The following is a 24,679-nucleotide window of genomic DNA, read 5'->3' on the forward strand; positions in this document are numbered from 1 at the left end:
ACACATGGGTTATCTCCCAAGAAGTGCTTTCTTTATAGCCATTAAGATGGGCTCAACAGTTTTAATGATGCACTCGCAAGAAATAAGAGTTGAAGCAAAAGAGAGCATCAAAAAAAAAGTATGAAACAAATTTAAGTCTAACCCGCTTCCTATGCATAGGAATCTTGTACACAAATAAATTCATGAAGAACAAAGTGACAAGCATAAGAAGATAAAACAAGAGCAACTTCAAAATTTTCAGCATATAGAGAGGTGTTTTAGTACCATGCAAATTTCTACAACCATATTTTCCTCTCTCATAATAATTTTCAGTAGCTTCATGAACAAACTCAATAATATAGCTATCACATATAGCATGCTTTTCATGATCCATAAACACATAATTTTTATCAAGCTCAAAAATAGTGCGATTAAAACTTTCAAACACACTTTTATCAATAATATAACAAGATGGTTGATCAATCTCAAGAGATATGGGACTCATAGATAATGTCAAGACCTCTCCAATCCCATTTTCATTAGTAGTACAATTAATATTATCAAGTAACATAGGACCATCATCAAGAGCTTTATCATAAACATTTGCTACGCAAAATTCTTTAGTACCATGCATTTCGACATCAGGCACAAACAAAGCATTATCATAAGATTTATCAAAGTAGCATGGATTATCATAAATAACAGTAGCATAATTATTTTCACAAGTTTTACTCATAGGTAATACTTCAAGAGAATCCACAGGAACATAACATTCAACCTCTTCCGGTAAGCATGGAGGACAATCAAATAGTGTAAGAGATAAAGAGTTACTCTCATTAGAAGGTTGGCATGGGTAGCTAATCTATTCTTCCTCCTTTTGTTCATCACTCTCCTCTTCTTTTTCATCCAATGAGCTTTCAGGTTCATGAATTTCCTCCTCTTTTTTATCCAATGAGCTTTCAGGTTCATCAATTTCTTCTTCCACTGGTTCCTGCAAATTGTGAGTGCATTCTTGTGCATTAATGAGTCTCTCTTTATAATCAATGATGTAAGGATTATCAGTGTAACTTTCATTGCAAAAATTAAGAATAGAAGAGACATAATCTTTAAGGTCCTTACAAACAACACAAGTTTCATAGTTTTTAACCATGAAGGATTCTATCTCGGAGGCTCCCATAAATATGACAAATTGTTCTACTTCTTCGAACCCAAAATGAATATAGCTATTCCGATTATAGTTCTCAATTAAAAATTCCTCACTAAAGCCACATTGAAATTTAAGATGTTTAGTGTCCTGTTGAGAGCAACAGTTTATATCATGGCGTTTAAGCAAGATTTTAGCAATTGTATTCAATTTTTCTATCACAACACTCATCACTTTTCCCGCTCTTGATTCTCTATAATTATTATAATATTCTATAAGCTCCAAGTAGGTTGTTGGTTCTCCCATAACAGCAGTTTTTAATTTTTAGGTTTTTCAAATTTTTATGGATTTTCGGGTATATAGGAAAAATAAAACAAGACAAAAACAAACTAGACAAAAGTAAACTAAGCAAAATAATACTAGACAGAAATAAACTAAGCACAAATAAACTAGACAAAAGTAAACTAAGCAAAGCAAAATAAAATAAAATAAGAACAGAGATAGAGGTAGAGTGTACTCCCCAGGTGAACTTATGAGTAGAGCTATGCCTCCCCGGTAACGGTGCTAGAAAACAGTCTTGATAACCCACAAGTATAGGGGATCGCAGCAGTCTTCGAGGGAAGTAAAACCCAAATTTATTGATTCGACACAAGGGGAGGTAAAGAATACTTATAAGCCTTAACAACTGAGTTGTCAATTCAGCTGCACCTGGAAAAGCACTAATAACAGGGGTGATGTGAAAGCAGCGAGTAATATGAGAGCAGATAGTAACAGTAACACAGCAGCGATAGTGAGTAATATGAGAGCAATGGCACCAGAAAATAGTTGATACTACTTCCAATGTCATGTGGAACAAGTATATGATGATGAAAGATGGACCGGGGTTCCCAGCTATCTACACTAGTGGTAACTCTCTGATACGTCCAAAACGTATCTACTTTCCCGAACACTTTTGCTATTGTTTTGCCTCTAATTTGTGTATTTTGGATGCAACTAACACGGACTAACGCTGTTTTCAGCAGAACTGTTCTGGTGTCTCGTTTTTGTGCAGAAATCCAACTTTCGGGAAAACCTCGGGATTTTGACGAAAGGGCCTATTTTCCCAGAATAATGACGGAGCCGAAGGACAATTGAAGTGGAGGCCCGAGGGCCCCACACCACATGGCGGCGCGGCCCGTGGGGGCCCGCGCGGCCATGTGGTGTGGCCCCTCGGCCGGCCTCCGACGCCCCCTTCGGACTACTTATTCGCCTCGACCTAAAAACGCACGGGGAGAAGTCGAAGTCGCCGAAACCCTCCGTAACGCCGCCACATCGCGAAACTCCGTCGCGGGAGCCAGAAGTCTCCGTTCTGGCACTCCGCCGGGACGGGGAATTGGAGGAGATCATCACCGCCATCACCGCCAACGCCTCTCCATCAACCAGCAATGTTTCCCCCATCCATGTGTGAGTAATTCCCCCGTTGTAGGCCGAAGGGGATGGTAGGGATTGGATGAGATTGGTCATGTAATAGCATAAGATTGTTAGGGCATAGTGCCTAGTGTCCGTAGATGGTACTTTTATGATATTGTTGCAACTTGTTATGCTTAATGCTTGTCACTAGGGCCCGAGTGCCATGATCTCAGATCTGAACATGTTATTGATTCATGAAGATATTCGTTGTTTATGATCTTACCTCGCAAGTTGTATACACATGTCGCTGTCCGGAACCAATGGCCCCGAAGTGACGTAAATCGGGACAACCGGAGGGAATGGCAGTGATGTGAGGATCACATGTGTTCACGGAGTGTTAATGCTTTGCTCCGGTACTCTATTAAAAGGAGTACCTTAATATCCAATGAGTTTCCCTTGAGGCCCGGCTGCCACCGGCTGGTAGGACAAAAGATGTTGTGCAAGTTTCTCATTGCGAGCACGTACGACTATAATTGGAACACATGCCTATTGATTGATTAGTACTTGGATACCGTTTTATTATTATCTCGCAAATGCCCTCGCTATGATTGTTACATGAGTTTCTCTCATCCATGCAACGCCCGTCATCCGTCCCCGTGCCTACGAGTATTTTAATCCTGCTGTTTACTAAAATCACTACCGCTGTCTTTGTTACTCGCTGCTGTTATTTCACTACCGCTACTACTATAAAACTCAGTTACTATCGATAAACTCTTGCGAGCAAGTCTGTTTCCAGGTGCAGCTGAATTGACAACTCCGCTGTTAAGGCTTTCAAGTATTCTTTGTCTCCCCTTGTGTCGAATCAATAAATTGGGTAATACTTCCCTCGAAGACTATTGCGATCCCCTATACTTGTGGGTCATCAAGACTATTTTCTGGCGCCGTTGCCGGGGAGCATAGCTTTATTTGGAAGTTCACTTGGATTAATATTGTTCGCTGCAAATTCTCCATCATGGGTAAAACTCGCGATACTAAGGTCGCCATATTACCATCCACTACAAGAAAAGGTACAACTCTGAGTACCTCTCGTTGCTCTTGATTCACCATCTCGTGATTGATAAAGTTGTTTCACCGCCACATGCTTCAAATGCTGGTACTTCGCTGAATCTGAAAACTCTCATAATATTGATAATATTTCTGCTGTGCTTGATGATAGTGGTTCATTGGGAACTTTTCTAGATGCTAAAATTGCTAGGTCTAGACAAATTGAAAATGCTGAAACTCCCGATGTTACTACACCTGTTAATTCACCCGAACTTGAATACTCTAGTGATGATCTTGATGAAGATTATGTGGAACTTGATGATGATTTTATTGAAAAATGCCATGCTACTACCGATGCAAGAAAAATTAAAAAGTTGCTTGCGTAACATACCGTTAGATATAGACTCGTCTCCCGATCCTAAATTTGCCACATCTCCTATAAACATTAGGGATAAAGATTATGATTTTTCTCTTGATCTATCTCATATAGCTATTGTTGAGAAAACACCTTTTTGTGGTACCGAAAAAGAAAGTGCCGTTGAACACATGACCGAGTTATCTACTTTGAGTAGCTTGTTTTCTCGATGATGTTAAGAAGCGTACCTACTTTGTTGCTAAAATCTTTCCATTCTCATTAAAGGATGACGCTAAAACTTGGTATAATAGTTTGCCACCTGGTTCTATTAAAAGTCCAAAAGAATTACTTGTCGTTTTCTTTCGGAAATACTTTCCCGCTAGTGCTCAACATGCCGCTTGCGGAGAGTTTATAATTTTGATCAAGGAGATGAAGAGAAATTGCCTGAGGCTTGGGCGAGATTTTGCTCTCTTATTAGAGCTCTGCCTGATCATGATTTAGAAAAGCATGATTTACTTGATATATTTTATAGTGGACTAACCATTGAGTCTAGGGCATACCTGGATAGTTGTGCTGGTTGTGTTTTCAGGAAAGAACTCCGCACGACGCCGAAGAATTATTGGCTAAAATAGGCCGGAATTATGATGATTGGACTACGCCCGAACCAACTCCAACGCCAATAGTGAAGAAGAGGGGTTTAATTAAATTGAATGATGAAGATATGAGGGAAGCCAAGAAGTCTCTCAAGGAGAAAGGTATTAAATCTGAAGATGTGAAGAATCTACCTCCAATAGAAGATATATGTGAGATAATTCCCCCTTCATCCATGATTGAGGTAAATTCCCTTCAACGCTTTACTAGGGAAGATATTCCGTATTCAAAACCTCCTGCGCAATGCTTAGATGAGTTTGATAATTATATTGTTAAGCAACAAAATTTTAATATGAGAGTAGAGAATCATCTAATGGAAAATTCTCAAGCTATTAGTCAATTGCATGATATTGTGGAGAGAACCTCCAATGATGTTAAGATGCTTGTTAAACATTTTCATATGATTCAAACTCAAATTGATCAACTCACTAAAGTGCAAAATGATTTGTTAGGAAATAATGCTAAAGAAAAACAAGCTTATGAAGTAACAACTAGAGGTGGTGTCTCTACCCAGGATCCTCTATATCCTGAAGGGCATCCCAAAAGAATTGAACAAGATTCTCAACAAACTAAACCTAGAGCTCATTCTAAGAAAAAGAAGAAGAAACATAAAAATGTTGTAGAATCCTCTGAACCTGTTAATGATCCTAATAGTATTTCTATTTCTGATGCTGAAACTGAAAGTGGTAATGAACATGAGAATAGTGAAGATAATGATAAGAATGATACTCCTGATAAAGAAGAGGTTGAAAAAGAACCTGAAAAGCATGCTAAAAATAAAAAGTATACTAAAGAAGATTTTATTGCCGAGAAACATGGTAATGAAAGAGAACCTTGGGTGCAAAAGCCAATGCCTTTTCCTGCTAAGAAACTAAAATCAAAGGAAGAGGAACACTATAATAAATTCTGTGATTGGATGAAACCTTTATTCTTGCAAATCCCTTTGATCGATGCTATTAAATTGCCACCTTATTCAAAGTATATGAAAGATATTGTTACTAACAAAAGGAAAATCCCCAATGAGGAAATTTCCACTATGCTTGCTAATTACTCTTTCAATGGCAAAGTTCCAAATAAGTTGGGCGACCAGTATACCTACTATTCCTTGTTCTATTAAGAATAATTATGTTAAAACTGCTCTATGTGACTTGGGAGCCGGTGTTAGTGTTATGCCTTTTTCTCTTTATAAGAGACTTTACTTAGATAAGTTGATACCTACTGATATATCTTTGCAAATGGCTGATAAATCTACTGCTATTCCCGTTGGTATATGTGAGGATGTTCCCTGTTCAAGTTACTAATAACTGCTTGATATTAACTGATTTTGTTGTGTTGGAAATGCCTGAAGACGATAATATGTCTATTATTCTTGGGAGACCTTTTCTTAACACCGCAGGGGCTGTCATTGATTGCAACAAAGGAAAGGTTACTTTCAATGTTGATGATAATGAACACACCGTCTATTTCCCCAAGAGGATTGAAAAAGCGTGCGGAGTTAATACTATTTCTCATGTGAGAACTATCAAAGTGGGAACTATTGATTGTCCTATATATGAGCCTAAAGAAGAATATCAAACTCTTGTGATTGGATCCATATCAATACAATTCAAGGTAACATGATTGATTTGAGGTTTATTTCTTCATATGCTATGTAAAATTTATTTGGTGGCAAGACTTGATCAACCTTGTTAACAAATACCTTTTATATGCATAGAGGAGGTAAACAACATCTCTTTCTTCCTCCACTTGCTTTAGTTGCTGTAGCATTTTTAATTTGCAAAGTTTCTTAGTTGATTTGAGATTTCAAAAATTTTCCCGGCCAGTAATAATAAACTTAATACCCGTAAAATGTGCATTTTTCAAAGTTTTCAAAAATTCGCGAGAATTATACCGTTGGTCCTATTTTTCGACGAGGCACCTGGGAGCACCAGAGGATGACCCGTGGGGCACCAGAGGGCGCCAAACCACAGGCCGGCGCGGCCAAGGAGGTGGCCGCGCCACCATGTGGTGTGGGCCCCTCCTTGCCCCACTTTGTCATCTCTTCCTCCCAGCACCTTCTCTCTCCCGAAAAAACTCGAACCAATTTCCTCTCACTCGCGTTTTTGCTCAAGAACTCCAGATTTCTCGATCTCTTTGCTCAGCTCGGATTTCCTACTGAAATTTGGCACATTTGCTCATTGGTATGTGACTCCTCCACCCATCCAAGTAGAATTTTGTTTGATTGAGTATATCTTGAATATTTTGCTGCTGTAGGTAACATGTTTAGTGAGCTTGCATGCTTGTTCTAATTGGTAGAAATTAGTTTTGATGCATGATTAGTACTCTAGCAAGTTCCTATGGTAGTTTCCCTCAATTATATGTCACCAAATCAAGTTTTATATTGTTTGTTGAAAATTTCAGAAAATGAAGAAGTTCAAATTTGGAGAATTGTTCAAGAAGGGAACAACCAGCACCGGGAGGCCTTCTAGGACCGCCACCCAAATTAGGCGGTCGTACAACGAGGACGTCATCGCGCCTAGCTTCGCGCCCGAAGAGGACAACGGGCCTCCTAATGCTTCGACTTTCCCATGCTATGATTTTCTAAGGAATGCAGGGATATTGGAGGATTTCTTCACCCTTGTCAACAGGGCGGGCTTAGCCACCTACGTTGGAGATGAAAGGGAGCAATACCACATGCTCACCAAGATTTTTGTTGAGAGCTTCCAGTTCCAAAACGCGGAATATAATCCGACAGTTGCATTCAAGATCTATGGTACTCCTGTTACTATGGAATTGGATGAATTTTGTCGTGCATTGGATATCGCCCCGTAGGTACAGCAAGGAGGATCGATAACAACCCTCGGGACTTGTTGGAGCTCTATCGAGGGATCACCAATGATGACTGCCGCACCATTCAGCGGGGCAAGATAAGGAACATTCAACTCCCCGCCATTAAATATTTTGCATATTACGTTGCCACTAGCATACTTGGTAGGGAGAATACTAGCAATATTTCTAGTTACCATCTTGCTTTCTTGAATATTGCACTTACTGGACAGACGTCTTATCATCTTGGTTCTCTTATTGCTCGCCGCTTGTCTACCAAGGGGCCTATTTTTGGAGGAACTATTGCACTGCGCATTTTAACACATCTAGAGCTTCCTGTTGATCCTAATGATGTGCCATTAGCCCCTAGGAGGCTTGATATCATTGCTATGAAAAGCCATCAATTTGTTACTACTGAGTCTACTTTAGATAATATGGCCTATAGAATGTTGTTTGCTGACGGGGATGAGAAAGAAATCCCTCTTCCCCAACCAGGTTTGTTTGATATTGACAGGCAACCATGGTCCCACACTAAGGAGGAGGTGGATGAACATATGAAGATACAAGATTTCCATCAGCAACATGACTCCGAGGACGCCGAGCCCTCCTACGATTACACCGTCACGTATCCGGGTGCTTCTTCTAGCACATATCCGGAATATGATCCATCTTCGTCGTACTACGGAGACACTACCTCATGGGATCGATGGAATTGAACTCCACTTAGGCCAAAAGCCTAAGCTTGGGGGAGGTATACCGGCATCACTCATTCTTTGCATATTATGATTGCTGGATACTTGTATATACTTGTTTAGTCTCTTTGAGTGGTTTTCTAATGAGAGGAAGATGATATTTGGGGAAGTGCTGCCTGAAAACAGATTCTGGGCTGTTACCGTAAAAATTCGTGCGCCCAGCCAGAACAGTATTTTGAGTTGCAAATTTTTGTGCATGTTCCCCAGGTTGTTATCTAACTTTCATTAGTTGAACACTTTTCGAACTGAGCAACGTAAGATTTTTTAAAAATCGATTTCTGTACTGCTGTCAGGTTTTGGCAGATTTCTGCCATCTCGCTTTTCTGTGTTTCTTTTAGTTTGCTATTGCTTGTTTTCACTTTGTTTCTTTCCCAAAACACAAAAAGACCAAAAATATTTCTGTTGTTTCTCTTCATCATTTGTTTATCTTGGTTTTTGCATTTGTTTCGCTTTATTTGCTATTGCTAGTTTGCTATAAGAAAACCCAAAAAGATTTTGCTTTGTTTGTTTGTTTCCTTTTGTTCTTGCTCTCAAATTCGAAAACACCAAAAATATTTGCTGTTCTTATTTGGTTTTGTAAAGTTCATTTTGAGTTCAATGGTTTTCGGTGGCTGGAGCGTGGTTTTCATTTCATATTATCCAAGCTACACAAGTGAAAGGCAATAATGACGATCTACGACAATCTGATTGTGGTGAGAGGCTGGTATGAACTCTATTTGTTTTCATTTTTGTACATATACTCATCCATGTGAGCATGCTTAGTTGGTTCATGTGAGGTATATGTTATTTGAGAAAGTTTAGTAGTTCATGATCTCTCATGATTAGCTCCAATCTATTAATATGAGTAGCATGTCATGGATGTTTGCTTGCATTGTTTTATTCATAAGTAAGTATGGCATTGTGGTATCCTCCTATGAATAATTCATTTATATCGACTTGGCACATGCTCACGCATGCATATGACTGAACAAAAGTCAATTAAGCCTCAATGATTTACATTGCTTCAGAGTTCTTGTATCACTTTTATGCCTCAGTTTAATTTATTTTGCCGCAAGCATGATTATGACAAGCATCGCTCTCTTGATTTGTCGCTCCCTAGTCTTTTTGCTAGCCTTCACTTGTACTGAGCGGGAACGCTGCTCGTGCCTCCAAACACATGAAAACCAAGTTATTCCAGAGTGTCCACCATAAATACCTATGCATGGCATTTCAAACCATTCCAAGTAAATTCTCATGCGCTACCTTTAAAATCTTCAAAATGCTTCTTAATTTGTGTTAATGTTTCATAGCTCATGAGGAAGTATGTGGTGTTTAGCTTTCAACCTTGTCATTTACTTTTGACGGACTCTCATATGGAATAGTGGCACATCCGCTTATCCAATAATTTTGCAAAAAGAGCTCGGCAATGGGATTCCCAGTCCCGAATTAATTAACTTAAATAGACACTCCTCCATGGTTTGTGATTGTTGGACGGCACCCGAAGGATTCGGTTAGCCATGGCTTGTGTAAGCAAAGGTTGGGGGAGTGTCATCATCATAATAAAACTAAAATAAAAAGGCACTCCTTCATGGTATGTGATTGTTGGCAGGCACCCGAGGATTCGGTTAGCCATGGTTTGTGTAAGAAAGGTTGGAAAGAGTGCCACATAAACATGCAAATAATTCATGGGAGCCGCTCTTGAAAGTCCGGTTGGCGAGGTAGTTGGTGTACCCATTACCATTCGTTGACAACAACAAACACCTCTCAAAATAATTTTACTCCTCGCTTTACAAATGAAAAGCTCTAGCGCATGTTAATCCCTCGCTTCCCTCTCGCGAAGGGTCAATCTTTTACTTTTATGTTGTGTCTCCATCCTTTCTTTGAGCACTTTCTTGAGAGCACAACTATCATTCTTAGTATAATATGCTTGTCTCAAAATATGATTGATTGTGGTATAACTTTGATACTTTTATCTTTGACGATCACTACTTCTAGTCTTTCTATAAACTCCAGAGGTGCCCGGGCATTTATGTTTTGCCAATCAAATACAAGCAAGCGAGATACCACTTTATCATACTCTCTTATGAACATTGCAATCCTGCTTATATACATGATTCATGATGCTTATTATTAATTGTTGGTACCTCTTCATGATTGACATAGCTGTTAGATGATCTTATTTGCATATACCTTATTATGAACTGCTCAAGTATTAGCCATATCATGAGAATATATACATCATATGAGCAAATGTGTTCGTGAAAGTTCTTTTATCGCTCGCTTGTTAACCGAATTGCTTGAGGACAAGCAATAAGCTAAGCTTGGGGGAGTTGATACGTCCAAAACGTATCTACTTTCCCGAACACTTTTGCTATTGTTTTGCCTCTAATTTGTGTATTTTGGATGCAACTAACACGGACTAACGCTGTTTTCAGCAGAACTCGTTCCGGTGTCTCGTTTTTGTGCAGTAAATCCAACTTTCAGGAAAAACCTCGGGATTTTGACGAAAGGGCCTATTTTCCCGAATAATGACGGAGCCGTAAGGACAATTGAAGTGGAGGCCCGAGGGCCCCACACCACATGGCGGCGCGGCCCGGGGGGCCCGCGCGGCCATGTGGTGTGGCCCCTCGGCCGGCCTCCGACGCTCCCCTTCGGACTACTTATTCGCCTCGACCTAAAAACGCACGGGGAGAAGTCGAAGTCGCCGTAAACCCTCCGTAACGCCGCCACATCGCGAAACTCCGTCGCGGGAGCCGAAGTCTCCGTTCCGGCACTCCGCCGGGACGGGGAATTGGAGGAGATCATCACCGCCATCACCGCCAACGCCTCTCCATCAACCAGCAATGTTTCCCCCATCCATGTGTGAGTAATTCCCCGCTGTAGGCCGAAGGGGATGGTAGGGATTGGATGAGATTGGTCATGTAATAGCTTAAGATTGTTAGGGCATAGTGCCTAGTGTCCGTAGATGGTACTTTTATGATATTGTTGCAACTTGTTATGCTTAATGCTTGTCACTAGGGCCCGAGTGCCATGATCTCAGATCTGAACATGTTATTGATTCATGAAGATATTCGTTGTTTATGATCTTACCCGCAAGTTGTATACACATGTCGCCGTCCGGAACCAATGGCCCCGAAGTGACGAAATCGGGACAACCGGAGGGAATGGCAGTGATGTGAGGATCACATGTGTTCACGGAGTGTTAATGCTTTGCTCCGGTACTCTATTAAAAGGAGTACCTTAATATCCAGAGAGTTTCCCTTGAGGCCCGGCTGCCACCGGCTGGTAGGACAAAAGATGTTGTGCAAGTTTCTCATTGCGAGCACATACGACTATAATTGGAACACATGCCTATTGATTGATTAGTACTTGGATACCGTTTTATTATTATCCGCAAATGCCCTGCTATGATTGTTACATGAGTTTCTCTCATCCATGCAACGCCCGTCATCCATCCCCGTGCCTACGATATTTTAATCCTCGCTGTTTACTAAAATCACTACTCGCTGTCTTTGTTACTCTGCTGCTGTTATTTCACTACCGCTACTACTATAAAACTGTTACTATCGATAAACTCTTGCGAGCAAGTTTGTTTCCAGGTGCAGCTGAATTGACAACTCCGCTGTTAAGGCTTTCAAGTATTCTTTGTCTCCCCTTGTGTCGAATCAATAAATTGGGTAATACTTCCCTCGAAGACTGTTGCGATCCCCTATACTTGTGGGTCATCACTCTCCAATAACAAGTGACAAGTGTTGGGTGAACAAATTACAGTTGGGCAATTGATAGGATTCAAAGCATTAAGTTAGAACATCCAGCTTATTAATCATGTAGGCATGTTTTCCATATATAGTCGTACGTGCTCGCAATGAGAAACTTGCACAACATCTTTTGTCCTACCAGCCGGTGGCAGCCGGGCCTCAAGGGAATCTACTCGGATATTAAGGTACTCCTTTTAATAGAGTACCGGAGCAAAGCATTAACACTTGGTGAAAACATGTGATCCTCACATCACCGCCATCCCCTCCGGTTGTCCCGATTTCGTCACTTCGGGGCCTTTGGTTCCGGACAGTGACATGTGCATACAACTTGTAGATACAATCTAAGCAATAATTATAGAGCTTAAATCTAAGATCATGCCACTCGGACCCTAGTGACAAGCATTAAGCATAACAAGATTGCAGCAACAATAACTTCACAAACTTTATAGATAGACTAATCATAATGTATCATCCATCGGATCCCAACAAACACAACACCGATTACATCAGATGGATCTCAATCATGTAAGGCAGCTCATGAGATCATTGTATTGAAGTACATGGGATAGAGAGTACCAACTAGCTACTGCTAGAACCCGTAGTCCATGGGGGAACTACTCACGAAGCATGATGGAGGCGATGGCGTCGATGGAGATGGCTTCCGGGGGCACTTCCCCGTCCCGGCAGGGTGCCGGAACAGAGACTTCTGTCCCCCGAATTGGAGTTTCGCGATGGCGGCGGCGCCCCTGGAGTCTTTCTGGAGTTTCGTCAAAAGGTATCGCGTTTTTAGGTCGAAAGGGCTTATATAGGCGAAGAGGCGGCGCAGGAGGGGCAACAGGGTGCCCTCCCCATAGGCCGGCGCGGCCAGGGGCTGGCCCGCGCGGCCCTATGGTGTGGGGGCCCCAGGCCTCCCCTCTGACTCCCCTTCGGTGTCCTGGTCCGTCTCGGTGAATTAGGATCTTTGGTCTTCGTTTCGTCGAATTCCGAGAATATTGCCCGAACAGCCTTTCTGGAACCAAAAACAACAGAAAACAGGAACTGGCACTGTGGCATCTTGTTAATAGGTTAGTTCCGGAAAACGTATAAAAACATTATAAAGTGCAAGCAAAACATGTAAGTATTGTCATAAAACAAGCATGGAACATCAGAAATTATGGATACGTTGGAGACGTATCAACAGGGCGCGAGCGCCTGAACACCCCTTTTCGGCGTAGATCCGTCGCCGCTGGACGCCTTGAAGCCACCGGGAACGTACCACTTGGTAGCAGCAAAGCGCCGAGCTCCAGCAGCTAGGACGAAGCAGGGCCTCCGATTTGGAGGTTGTCGCTAATGGGCCGCCATGCCGGACATGGATAGCAGAGGCAGAGATACCTCTAGCTTGGATGCACATGTCGAAGCAGAACCACCGCCACCGGTGAAGGTGCCGCCTAAAGATGAGCAGAACTCCTCTCTCTCATCTCCCCCCGCCACCACGACAGGACAGCGACAACAACAGCAAGAGAGCACAGCCCCCCTTCTCAGACCACCCCCACCACAAACACCGGCTTTATTGAAGGAGACGGTGCTCCTCTTTCTCTCAAGCAACTACGGCCATCGGAGCAACCAGACGAGAAGGAGGAACCCTAAACTACACCGGATCTGGCCGGACCTAATGGCATAACGCCAGGCTCCACATGGGTAGACCACCTAATCCTAAAGCTATATAGGAGAGAGGGCCGGCCTCTCCTCCCCCACCTACTCCGGCCGGCAGAGCCACCGGAGGAGAGGGGGAGGAGCGCTGGGGCGACTAAGGACGCTCTCAGACGAGAGGGGTGGAGAGAGAGAAATTGCAAACATTTCTGGAAAGGAAAAGAAAGATCACCAGCCCAACAAGATGCTTCAATTATGATTGCGGGACTAAATTCTAAAACTTCTGTAGAACTTATTCGTGTGCAAACCTGTAACCTCCTTGTCAGGTAGAAGTTACTCGGAGAAAAATATCAATCACTATGCCCGTATGAATTGAACTGTACGAACTAAAATCTGCATCTTAAATACTTCGTTGAAGATTATGTTGCCACTCTTGGTGTTGTGATGTTCTCTTAAAACTACACAAAGTTCATGTTCTAATTTTGTATGCACAAGAAATGTCATGTTCACAACATAGTCTATGAATCATAAAGGTCGTGAAGAAAATGAATTTTGCATTCATCCGGATTGCATATGTTATATTATGCCCAAATTTCAGCACTTCAATGAAAAGGAGGCTATAGATGAGATGAACAATAACAACATGAAAATGAGCTCATTAAAAGAGGAATGAAATTCAAAAGAACAGTGTGTTAGAGCATCTCCCATAGACGCGCCAAAAGACGCCCGCGCGGTAAAAATCGCCATTATAACGCTCCCACGTCGAAAAATTTCGCTCCAATAGGCACGCCAAAATAGCGCGCACACTGAACTTTTTGCCACCCGCGGGAGATTTGGTGTGCGCTCTTCCGCGCGCGGTGTAAAACGGCGCACGCGACGCGTCTTCAACCGCCGCTGAAACTCCCTCCCGCCACGCGCCGCCCTCTCGCCTTCCACGCGCCACTTCCCTTTCCACGTGCACCACCGCCGCCATGCCCCCCCCCCCCGACACAACTCCTCAGCTTTCGTTAGCGTGCGCGCCCTGCCCGAGCGGCACGTTCTATGCGGAGATCCGCACCGGCGGTGCTCGCCTCACCCTCGGCACCTTCGACATCGTGGAGAAGGCGGCGCACGCATATGACGCGGCGACATGGCGTCTCGGGCGCCCCCGCCAACAGCTCAACTTCAAGGACTGTGGGTCGCTCGTGGAGGCGGAGTTCTTGGTCGGCTTCGACAGCCTCGTCACCGTTGTGCAATGCCACCGCTGCCAGCAACTTCTTGGGTGGATTTGGTTTTGACCGAGCCGTCGGAGTCGTCGGCATCGGACTTCGACTTCTTCGATTTTTATATGTATTGTATCCGTTTAATTATCGTTCTTGTCGTCGTTTTAAAACATATTTTTTAGCTGTGTGTTTGATCTTATTTTCAACCATATGTATGCAAAATGTCTGGTAAAACGCTATTTCCGTGCTGTATTTTTTCACGCGTCTGGAAAACCTAGAGACGTGCCCGCGCCCAAAAAAACGAAATGTATAAAGATTTTAGCCCGCCATCTATTGGAGATGCTCTTATATATCTATAATATCTATAAAGTTGATCCCCACTATCTTCATTTAATGTTTGCAAGCTCTTTCCACAATAAGCCACATCATCTCTATTATCTCTAGCTATTAGATTGTAATCTAACCGTAGTGTGGTCCTACAAGCTCCTTCCTTGCTTTGCCCAACCCTCTTGGCTACATGTTGGACGCACCAACAGAGTAGTAGTCTCATTGGTTCCTCATCGCTTCATATTCACATCATTAAGGGATCAATTTTCCTTCCACTACGGGTCTTCCACTATTGGAAAATTAATCCTTTCATTAGTGCCACTAAAAATCATAGCTTCATTGCTTCCATGTAGTCTAACGAATCAATCCTCCCTTTTTTATATAAAAAAACATCTTCCATCACATCCCAGTTCGGTTTCTTCTTATCCTAGCCCTACTAATCACCATGCACGAGCCATGTGAAGGAACCCACTATCCCAGTGCTAGCGGAAGGAAAAAAATGGTTTGCTCTCGCATGCACCCAAAAAGGCCAGGTACCCGGCCTCTGATGTCCCATATTGCTAGCATGTGCTTTCATTTTACGTTCAATCGGAACACTAACCGTCTGCTTGCGCACCATCTCTCGTGCTGCAATTTGAAGAGGCGTTGTAATGATTTTAATGGCTTCCTGGCTACCTGTTGTTGCTGTACTCTCCCTATTTGAACCCCTTTGATGGCTTCTTCTCATCAAACAACCTGCTCAGAATTTTGATATTGTCACCTCCTGGTGTTGCCTGATGTGAAGAAACTTCCCACATCCGTCGAACCTCTGGACGAATCTGATCTCTTGCTTAGTCCTCCTCCTTTTGATTTCATCTTCTACTTATTTTACAAGATTTTAGGGGTGGTTGAATTGCATTTGTTTCTAGAGCTCTACAGGTTACAAGTACTTCTTTACTGAAATTTAACACTCATCTTCAGGTACGAGAAAGGCCTTCATCTCTTTGTTTATCATCTACTTCGTTTTCTGCAGCTCTGTTTGTATCATTTGAGTTTCAAGTTGAAGTCCACATTCTTCTCCACGTATTTCAGATTGTTTTTTTCCAAAAAAAATATGCATCATTAGTTCATTACTTATTTTCCCGTAGTAGTACAATCTAACACCCATGCTATATAACAGTTGGATTTCTTAAGGTACTAGTTGAATGCCCGTGCGTTGCTACGGTCTGACAGATTTAGATATGTTACATTGGTCAAAATATTTTTAATTAATTTCTCCGTCCAAGAATAACTGACTTGGATTTGTGCAAGTTTAGACAAATCTAAGTCATTCTTTCGGACGGAGGAAGCTTTTTTGGGACGGGGGAAGCATAATACTCCATTTAACATAATGTTCGTTCTTAAATTTCACTGGTCAACCGGTCAACCATTTGCTAATTTTACTATAATTTGTGCTTATAATGTCCACAAAATTTATACAAATATATATGAAATGAAAGAGATTTGCAAGACGAATACACAAATTCAACTTAAACATTCTAACATATATTTTGGTACATATTTGCGTTCGTAGTCCTGCGTGCAGAAAAAAAACATGCCTTATATTTTGGGACACAGTGAGTACTTGCATTATGGCTCTGTTGCAACCATTATCGCCCTACGTCTACTTGCTCTGGACGACTATCATCTCACCCTTTTCAAATTTCTTCTCTCCCGCACATTTAAAATAATGCACATAAAAAGATGGATACACATGCTTGCGTAGGTTTTGCCAATTGCGACCTCAATGTCTATTCCTTTTATTTTGCTACATAGTCAAATTTGGGCCGTGCTTATGAATATATATGATGTTCCCTTCTCATACAGATTCCCATACCCTTGTAAGGATAATTGGTTGGGTAAAAAAAATGCAAGACACAATAAAATCCTTGTTCCATGAATCAAATATGTCGAAAAATAAAAGCGACGGGACCATTAGTAGATTAGTGTGTGAAATACATAAGATAAACATGGAAATGCGATCAAATAATCGGTGCAAATGGGTTGCACAAGGGTATCACATCCATCACCACACGCAGAGAGCTTATTATGAAACATGTGTTGACACATACATAAATCAATTCATCAATCCACGCCATCCAGGGCAGATTTCATCATTCACTACATGGACGCGCAATTCATCAATCCATGCGAGAAATAAAAGAATTAATTTTCTCATCCGGAAATCATCATTACTTGTACTGTTTGAAAAACTGGTGTTGTCTATACCGTCTTCTTTTCTGTTATAAAACGATTCATGCATCATCCAATATATCAATAATAGTAGACCAGTACTGAATCTACTATACTACCAACTTGCGGACTAAAAAATAAAACCACAGCCAAAGATTTTGTTATTCACCTCTGTTCTCAGATTGAAAGGATGTTGGATCTGTTTTTGCTATTCGGTTATTCCAGATGCTCAGTGACTCAAATGACTGTTAAACATAGAGGACGTACCCAGTGCTAAGAGCTCCCGCACTGTGCGGGGTCTGGGGAAGGTGTTAGTGGCAAGCCTTACCCTCACGAAGTGCAATGTGAGGAGACCGCGACTCGAACCTGGGGCGGTGAGGCTCTACCGCTGCACCAGGCCCACCCTTCCACTGTCAAACATAGAGCAAATAAAAAAAATAGAGAGGATTAGATAATTTATAATAGACTTAAGAGCAGAAAAATAGGTATTAGGTTCTACCAGTCTGTCCCAGCAAAAATCTAAAAAAAGTAAAGAACTTTGATCAATACAATTCCTTCTTTTCATTTGCCCTTTACTTAATTTGGACAACATGGCCTCCCGGTCGACAGAGTCTTGCCTCCATTCGAAGTTCATTTTCCTCAATGATGCCCATTTTCGTGATGAAATTGCCAAAATATCATCAAACTATATCTGAACAGAGCGGAAATTCAGAATTGAAAGCCAACCAGTAATTGAAATTCAGCCAAAACCATACACTTTGTTAACTCTTTCAATTTAGTGAATTGCCTGCTGGCAGGCATGTCATGCGTTTTGGAAGTGCAACACATATTTTCAGGTTGTAATAATCCTGTGCTAAAATTGCAGTAATGCACGGAGTGATGATAATTAGCACTTCATATATTTTATCCTGAACAAAAAAAAAACTTGATTGTCCGTGCAACAAGTTGTGTTAGTCTCCCGTCATTGCAAGAGTTGCTGCTTCAGGACTGAAAATACTGTTGTGCTCCCTAAAGAATTGCATGCTCTGTCCTCCCTCCAACTCCTACGGATATTAAATTGTCCCGAGATTCAGTCGTTGCCACATAATTGCCGGAAAATTTATAGAAAATTTAATTACATTGCATAGATTTATCTCTCTTTGGTATAGGTAGCTAGCTAGCAGCAAACCATATGAGCAATCACAATTCTTAAAGTACTGCCATTCCTAATCAATCGCACATGTATACTATGAGACCAAATTAACGGTGGGAATAGTGATCATAAATTCAAACAAATTTCTGCTAAGATCAGTAATATCAACCATGCTAAATTTCTCAAATGAATGTAGTCCCTTAAAAATATGAAATGATAGCATTTGCGTGCAGCCTGTAAGATGGAGCCAATCAGTAAAGAGGACAAATTCACTACATGGTATCATTATGAAACTGTATGCCTGTCTTTCTGTCTAAATGATATCACTTACGGAATCCAATCAGTCAAATAATATTCCCGATATCATTATCTAAGCCCTGTGTAGTAATTTCCAATATAATTTTGCAAATAATATTTCTAGAGCTTATATGTACAACCAGATGCAATCAGTTGTTATGTGTTCACCAATTCAACTAAGTACACTTCAGCGAGAGAATCTAATTCTAGAAGGAAGAAGTCTACAATAGCAGAACAATTCAGAACAAAATAGTCAACTCTTTATTCCATTTATCTGGACAACTTAAAAAGGCTGAAATCAACTACAAGCAAGAGGACCAGAAGTTTCTTTATGCCCTGGCTCTGAATTGGGATATAGGCGAGGAGTGTGCAAGCTGAGCTCATCTAGGTGGAAAAAAATGAGCATGATTATGAAGTAAATGCTGATGAGATAAGTTCATCGGCAGACATATCAAAAGTAGTACAAGTACACAATTTTACCTGACCAGATATCAAGACATCTTGTCCGACCACTACCAAGCTGGCTTGCTGATCCATTACCAGTCCCTTCATGTCAACCTAATTCAGCTACTTAAAGTTAGTATCATATATACATTTTCTTAGTCAGGAATTCAGGACGTGCAGGAACAAGCCATTGATGGTGCATGTGTTTTCGATGGTGTGCTTTTGAAGGAGACGGCTACCTTGCCCATACTCATGTTGGTAAAGACATTGATCATCATTTGTATAATGGTCAGAGGGAGGATCCTTGTGTGTTGCATCGCCAATTAAAAGAGAAGTTCATTCATCAATGATGGCGTCGCCGCTGCGGCCGCCGCCGTATTTCTCATTGAAGCGCCATTCTAAGGAGAGGGGGAATCGGTGCACAATTGCTAGCCTCTAGAAGCATGCATGAGAAGGAGACAGTGCCATGGGATTGATCTGCATTGGAGACTATATTTCAAATGATACCTTGAATGCTTATGGCACCGCTGCACACTCACGCCGCCACCCACACCCCACATGACTCTGAGTGTAGCACGATCATCGCCTAACTCCAAGCCATTGTTGTCTCCGTTATATGCAAATGCAACTGTTCGACTACCAATAGAAGAATTCAGTCGAACATAAACAAACATACTTAAATAAAACAATGGCACTGAAAAATTAAATTTGGGAACAGTAATGGAAAGGGGATAACTCACAAAAAGTAAATATAAATACAAAGACTGCACTATAATATCAATGATTGCATCATGAATTTCTGCCATAATGGCGGAGTGTTTTAGCATGATCAACTTGGCATAGGCATTTTTTCAAATACCTTGTAGGCAGAAGGATTGCCGATGGCTGGGACATACACCTCTTCAATATTTAGCAGGGCCTACGCAGTCTTGTAAGCAGTCAAAATCATGATTATTTAGGAAAATCTTGAACAGAAGCAAACATAAATCAAGCTTACCTCATCACAAGTGGTGGAGGAGATCTGGAGATGGCTGGTATGGAGCTGCACATGACGATGGGAGAGGAGATAAAAGTGAGATCGATGAGCGCTTGTAAATTGGACGTAAAAGAGGATCCAACCGTTGACAAGAATTACCTGCGACCTAAAAGTGAGATCGATGAGCGATCGGCAAGGTGCTCGAGCTGCCGCACCAGTCAAAGGTAGAGGATGTGGGTAGACCTCGGCACCCCGCCGCCGCCGGGCCAGTGGCTTCTCTAGGAGGCGGTGCAACGAATTTATCCCCGTGATGAGGAGCTGGTCGAGGTGCTCGTCGTTGGTGGCACCGCTACCATCGCAGCGAACCAGCGCCCAGAGAGGCGGAGTGCCGCCGGACCAGCACGAAGATCCAGAGGATGGGCAGTGCACTCGGGTAGGTCTGGGTCAGCGAGCAGCAAGAGCATGATGAACTTCCCCGATTGAGCGCGGTGGATTCCCGACGGCGGTCGTTGTGGGGCTCTAGCTCGGATTCCATGCGCTGGGGGTGAGATGAAAGGTGTGGCGGCGCTCGGACCTGATCTAGGGATCCATGGGAGGAACCGAGAAAGTCACGATGGCTTACCCTTTTCTTCTCGGTGGGTATTGTAATCTCAATCGCTAAATTTCATCGGTGACAGGGAAACATAATTAGCAGAAGATCATAGGAAGGACGAGTATCGTGCAATGAAGGAAGGTACCTTGCAATTACGTGGGAATAGGAAAGTGTATTCCTGGAGGCTGGAGCATATCTTGCAATTCGCGACTTGCCTAGTTATTTTGTACGTGATTGAGGAGAATCAAGTCTGGAATAGGAAATATCTTCTCATGCCATAGCCTAGAGAGTAATTGATGTTACCATAGTTATTCAGTGTTGACCGTCTGACTTGATTGGATGTGAGATATCGTGATTGATTTTTATACCATAATTAATTTGTGCGTGGAGATATTTGGGGTGTGATTTGATCGGACGAAGCGGAGATCGTGAGATTGATTGGACGAACAGGATGCTTCCAATGACGACCACCAAAGTGCGTTGAGTGTCAAACGACCAACTCCCATTTAATAGTAAAGATAAACCAGACCCGAAGACGTGTTGGGCTACATGATCATGACGAAAAACGGTTGCATGAGAGCTGCAGGTGCAGAAAGACTGAACTAAATAGCTGGAGCGCTTAAAGCTGAAGCCCCCATTCTTCTCAACATATTTGACTGGGCGATAGGATGCTAAAAGTTCATATTCGGATAGAAGCAAGCTATTGCATGCTTCTTTTTTGTTCCTTTTCTGTAATTGTTTCCCAAGGGCATGCAATATCGTGTTGATCTTTTAGCAGCTCACGGTGCACCGTACATGCATGGACAAAGGTAGCCCTGAATATTGGCTAACCTAGGTCCCATGATTTTTGTATATGTTATTGTTGACGTGGATTATGCAGGGAAATCGGTGGTAGTGGAATGAAGATAGGGTCATTCCATCTAAAAAGGAAAACAACAATATGCATGGTATACTTGATACTACATACCATAATCGTCATTTCATTACATGCTATTATATTCTTATATTGTTCATTCATTTTTTTTAAGTACATGATAATCATCTGATATGACCGCTGCAATGCGCGGGGTATCCACTAGTTTCACTAGAGACGTTACACGCGTAAACAAACAAATCTTTTTTTGACAAACAAAGTACAAACGTAGACGCTCATATTCACGCGCATACACTCACCCCTATGAAGGTATACACGCACACCCTACCCTATAAGCACCTTCGGAAGACTGAGTTGGCGGATTGGATCTTGAAAATTGACAATGTCATCACACCCTACCCTATAAGTACGAACGTCGTCTCCTACTAAATAAATATTCCGTTTTATGAGACGTGTTAAGGGGTACAAGCATTCTCCTAACCCCAACCTCAGGCTGGTTCCCAAACAAAAAAAATCTAGGAGGAGAAAGTAAGGCTGCATGTAGGAAACATTGTTAATCCCTATTGTTCCGTTCCTAATTGCACGAAATGGATAAACTTGAGGAGTTGAGAGTAGCAAAGGAATAGGTCTTATTATTGAAATCTAACTTAACCAAATAAATAGGATCCTCGTGTAGAAATAAAACAATCAGTCATTTTTCTTAACTTAAAAATTGCACCAACATTCACGGATTTTTTCTAAATATTATGTAGGCTACACCATGCAAACTGCAGAGCAAAATGACGGGCTACGACTCGATGCAGACCAATATATAAACCTGATGGAACCAAACGATGAGGAGTTATGCATCTGCCGATCAAACGCCTCAGGTGACCCTGCCGTTGAAGATCTCGATGGTGTCTCCGCTCTTCACGTCGTGCCAGCGCAGCGTGCGGTCCTCCTCCATGACGTTCTGCTTGTAGATGAAGAAGTACCCGCCGTCGTTGGGCAGGAGGAGGCGCGGCGTCGCGCTGCCGAGCTTCGCCCGCAGCTCCTTGACGGCGTCCATGTCGCTCACCTCCAGTGTCGCCGTCGTGGCGCCCCACTTCACCTCCACTGACATCCGCTGCTGCTGCTTACTACTATTAGTCTTGGCGCCCCCGTTACTGCAGACCGGCGGCGACGGCGGCTGGCGCACGACGACGCGCACCTCCATCCCTTGGGCCGGCGGTTCGAACTCCGCTAATGTCTTGTCGTCCTCCATCTCCGCCTTGCCGTAGAACACGCTCAGCCTGGCGGCGGGCAGCGCGCCGTCCGTGCGCTCCTGGAGCGCCTCCTTGAGCCGGGCGACGTTGCAGGAGGCATCCAGGTCGAGGGCGACGCTGCGGCCGAGCGATGGCGCGGATGCGACGATGTGGACGACGGCGGCGGCGCTGGCGGGAGCGTCGTCGGGCAGGACGATGAGGACGTGGGAGCCCTCGAGGATGGAGTAGTGCTCCGTGTCGTGGTCGTCATGGAGCTCTTTGCCCTGGAAGAAGAGCCTCTGCGACTCCACGGGGATGTCCTCCTGCTTCAGGATGTGCTCCTTGATCGTCCTCACGGTGGAGAAATACCAAATCTCGACGGTGAACCGGCGACCCTGCGTCGTCTCGAACGTCACCTCCATCGATCGAACACGGGGTGCCACCGGGACGGGTGTGTGGAAATGTATGGGCATTTATGCACACAATATAACAATATATTCAGTCATTTACTCGATGATGATATCCTCAGATTTGGGTGAAAATTAATCTCACGATTCTGCAATCAATCTCCAGATTTACCATCCTCCCTATTTTCCAGCCGCATGCAGATTGCAAAAAAAGAACGGCCACACCCAGCCTTTAATTGCGGGAGAGAAAAGAAGTGATTGTTAACGTGTAGCACATTAATAAAGGAAATTTAACCTTTTTTTAGATATAAAGGAAATTTAACTACCTCCGAATCTATATTCTGGATTATCTGAAAATACTGATGTAGTAATTCTCAGATACGTACAATCGTAGGGAAGATGTGGCTTCCCTTAGCTTCCAAGTCACCAAAAGAAAACAATATAGTAAATAAGTGATACAATGCATTATCTCCGAGTATTATCATTGTAATATTAAATAATTATTTTTTAGTATGAAATTAATTCATTAATTGAAGACATATCGTACTATGCATCAAATAGTTTTCACTTAGCTAAGGAAAGATAACATTCTCTTTCTAATTTTTCTCTTCAACTAAGCAAAAATCCAACAAGGCAATTCTAAAGAAAGGTTAACATCACCCCATTGTACATGCCGCCACATTTATTATCATATTTATTTGTGGAAACAGACACAAATACATAAAAAAACATTTACAAATATTGAAACATGTATTGTTAGAAACATATAATAATACTATATATAAAGGCTGACAACTTTTGCTAAGCTCTCGTGCCTTTGAGCACTCTTCATGCGTCCATGAACAGTGCCACTCTTTTTTAAAAAAAAACTCTTTTTTCGCTACCAGTAATTTTCAAACCTTTCCGTAATATTTTATCGGTAGAAGTATTCTAGAGAAATTTAATTATTTGCCGGTAAATTTTCACCAAAGAATAATTCTTTAGCGACAATTCTAATTCGTCGCGTTAACTAATTCACATTAATTTTTCGCGGAGTTTAACTACATTTTTTTCTCTCAAAAGCAATTTCTCGGTAGAAATCTTGTGGGTCAATAGTAATTTAACGATGTTAACTATGAAATAAGTCGTTATATACCTAATAGCTATTCTTTCAGGGGCCATATTTCTGCGACGCCAATTACTCAATGGCGCACAATTGTGATCATTTTTACACAAATATTTAATCTCAACCATAGTTCCGTACACTAATTACTACTCATCATAAATTATTCACCGGTACATAATTCTTTAGTTGTGGTTTTGAGGAAAATCCAACATTCGTCACCTCTTTTACCAGGAAAAATTAATGCTCTGTTCTTCTACGGTACCATAAAAAAGTATACTTACCGTGCTATATGTGGCTTCTTTCAGTTGGAAAGAATACTATTACCTTTTTTTCGGCATCTTTACACTTACTCTATCACACACTGCCTCTTTCAACCCGAGAAAATACTAACTCGGGGAACAAAA

The 24,679-nt window shown here is 42.1% G+C and overlaps 1 protein-coding gene across 1 annotated transcript; it reads right to left on the minus strand.

The window, feature by feature from the left end:
- Positions 1 to 22,405: 22,405 nt before the first annotated feature.
- Positions 22,406 to 23,185, minus strand: LOC124699706. Its single transcript, XM_047231964.1, has one exon. The coding sequence runs from the start codon at positions 23,183 to 23,185 to the stop codon at positions 22,406 to 22,408; it is 780 nt and encodes a 259-aa protein (XP_047087920.1).
- Between the last annotated feature and the right edge of the window lie 1,494 nt (positions 23,186 to 24,679).

This window comes from Lolium rigidum, chromosome 3, assembly GCF_022539505.1.
Source record: "Lolium rigidum isolate FL_2022 chromosome 3, APGP_CSIRO_Lrig_0.1, whole genome shotgun sequence".
Taxonomy (NCBI): domain Eukaryota; kingdom Viridiplantae; phylum Streptophyta; class Magnoliopsida; order Poales; family Poaceae; genus Lolium; species Lolium rigidum.

Coding starts and splice junctions, on each gene's coding strand:
- LOC124699706 (XM_047231964.1), bottom strand. CDS start 23,185: ATGGAGGTGACGTTCGAGACGACGCAGGGTCGCCGGTTCACCGTCGAG.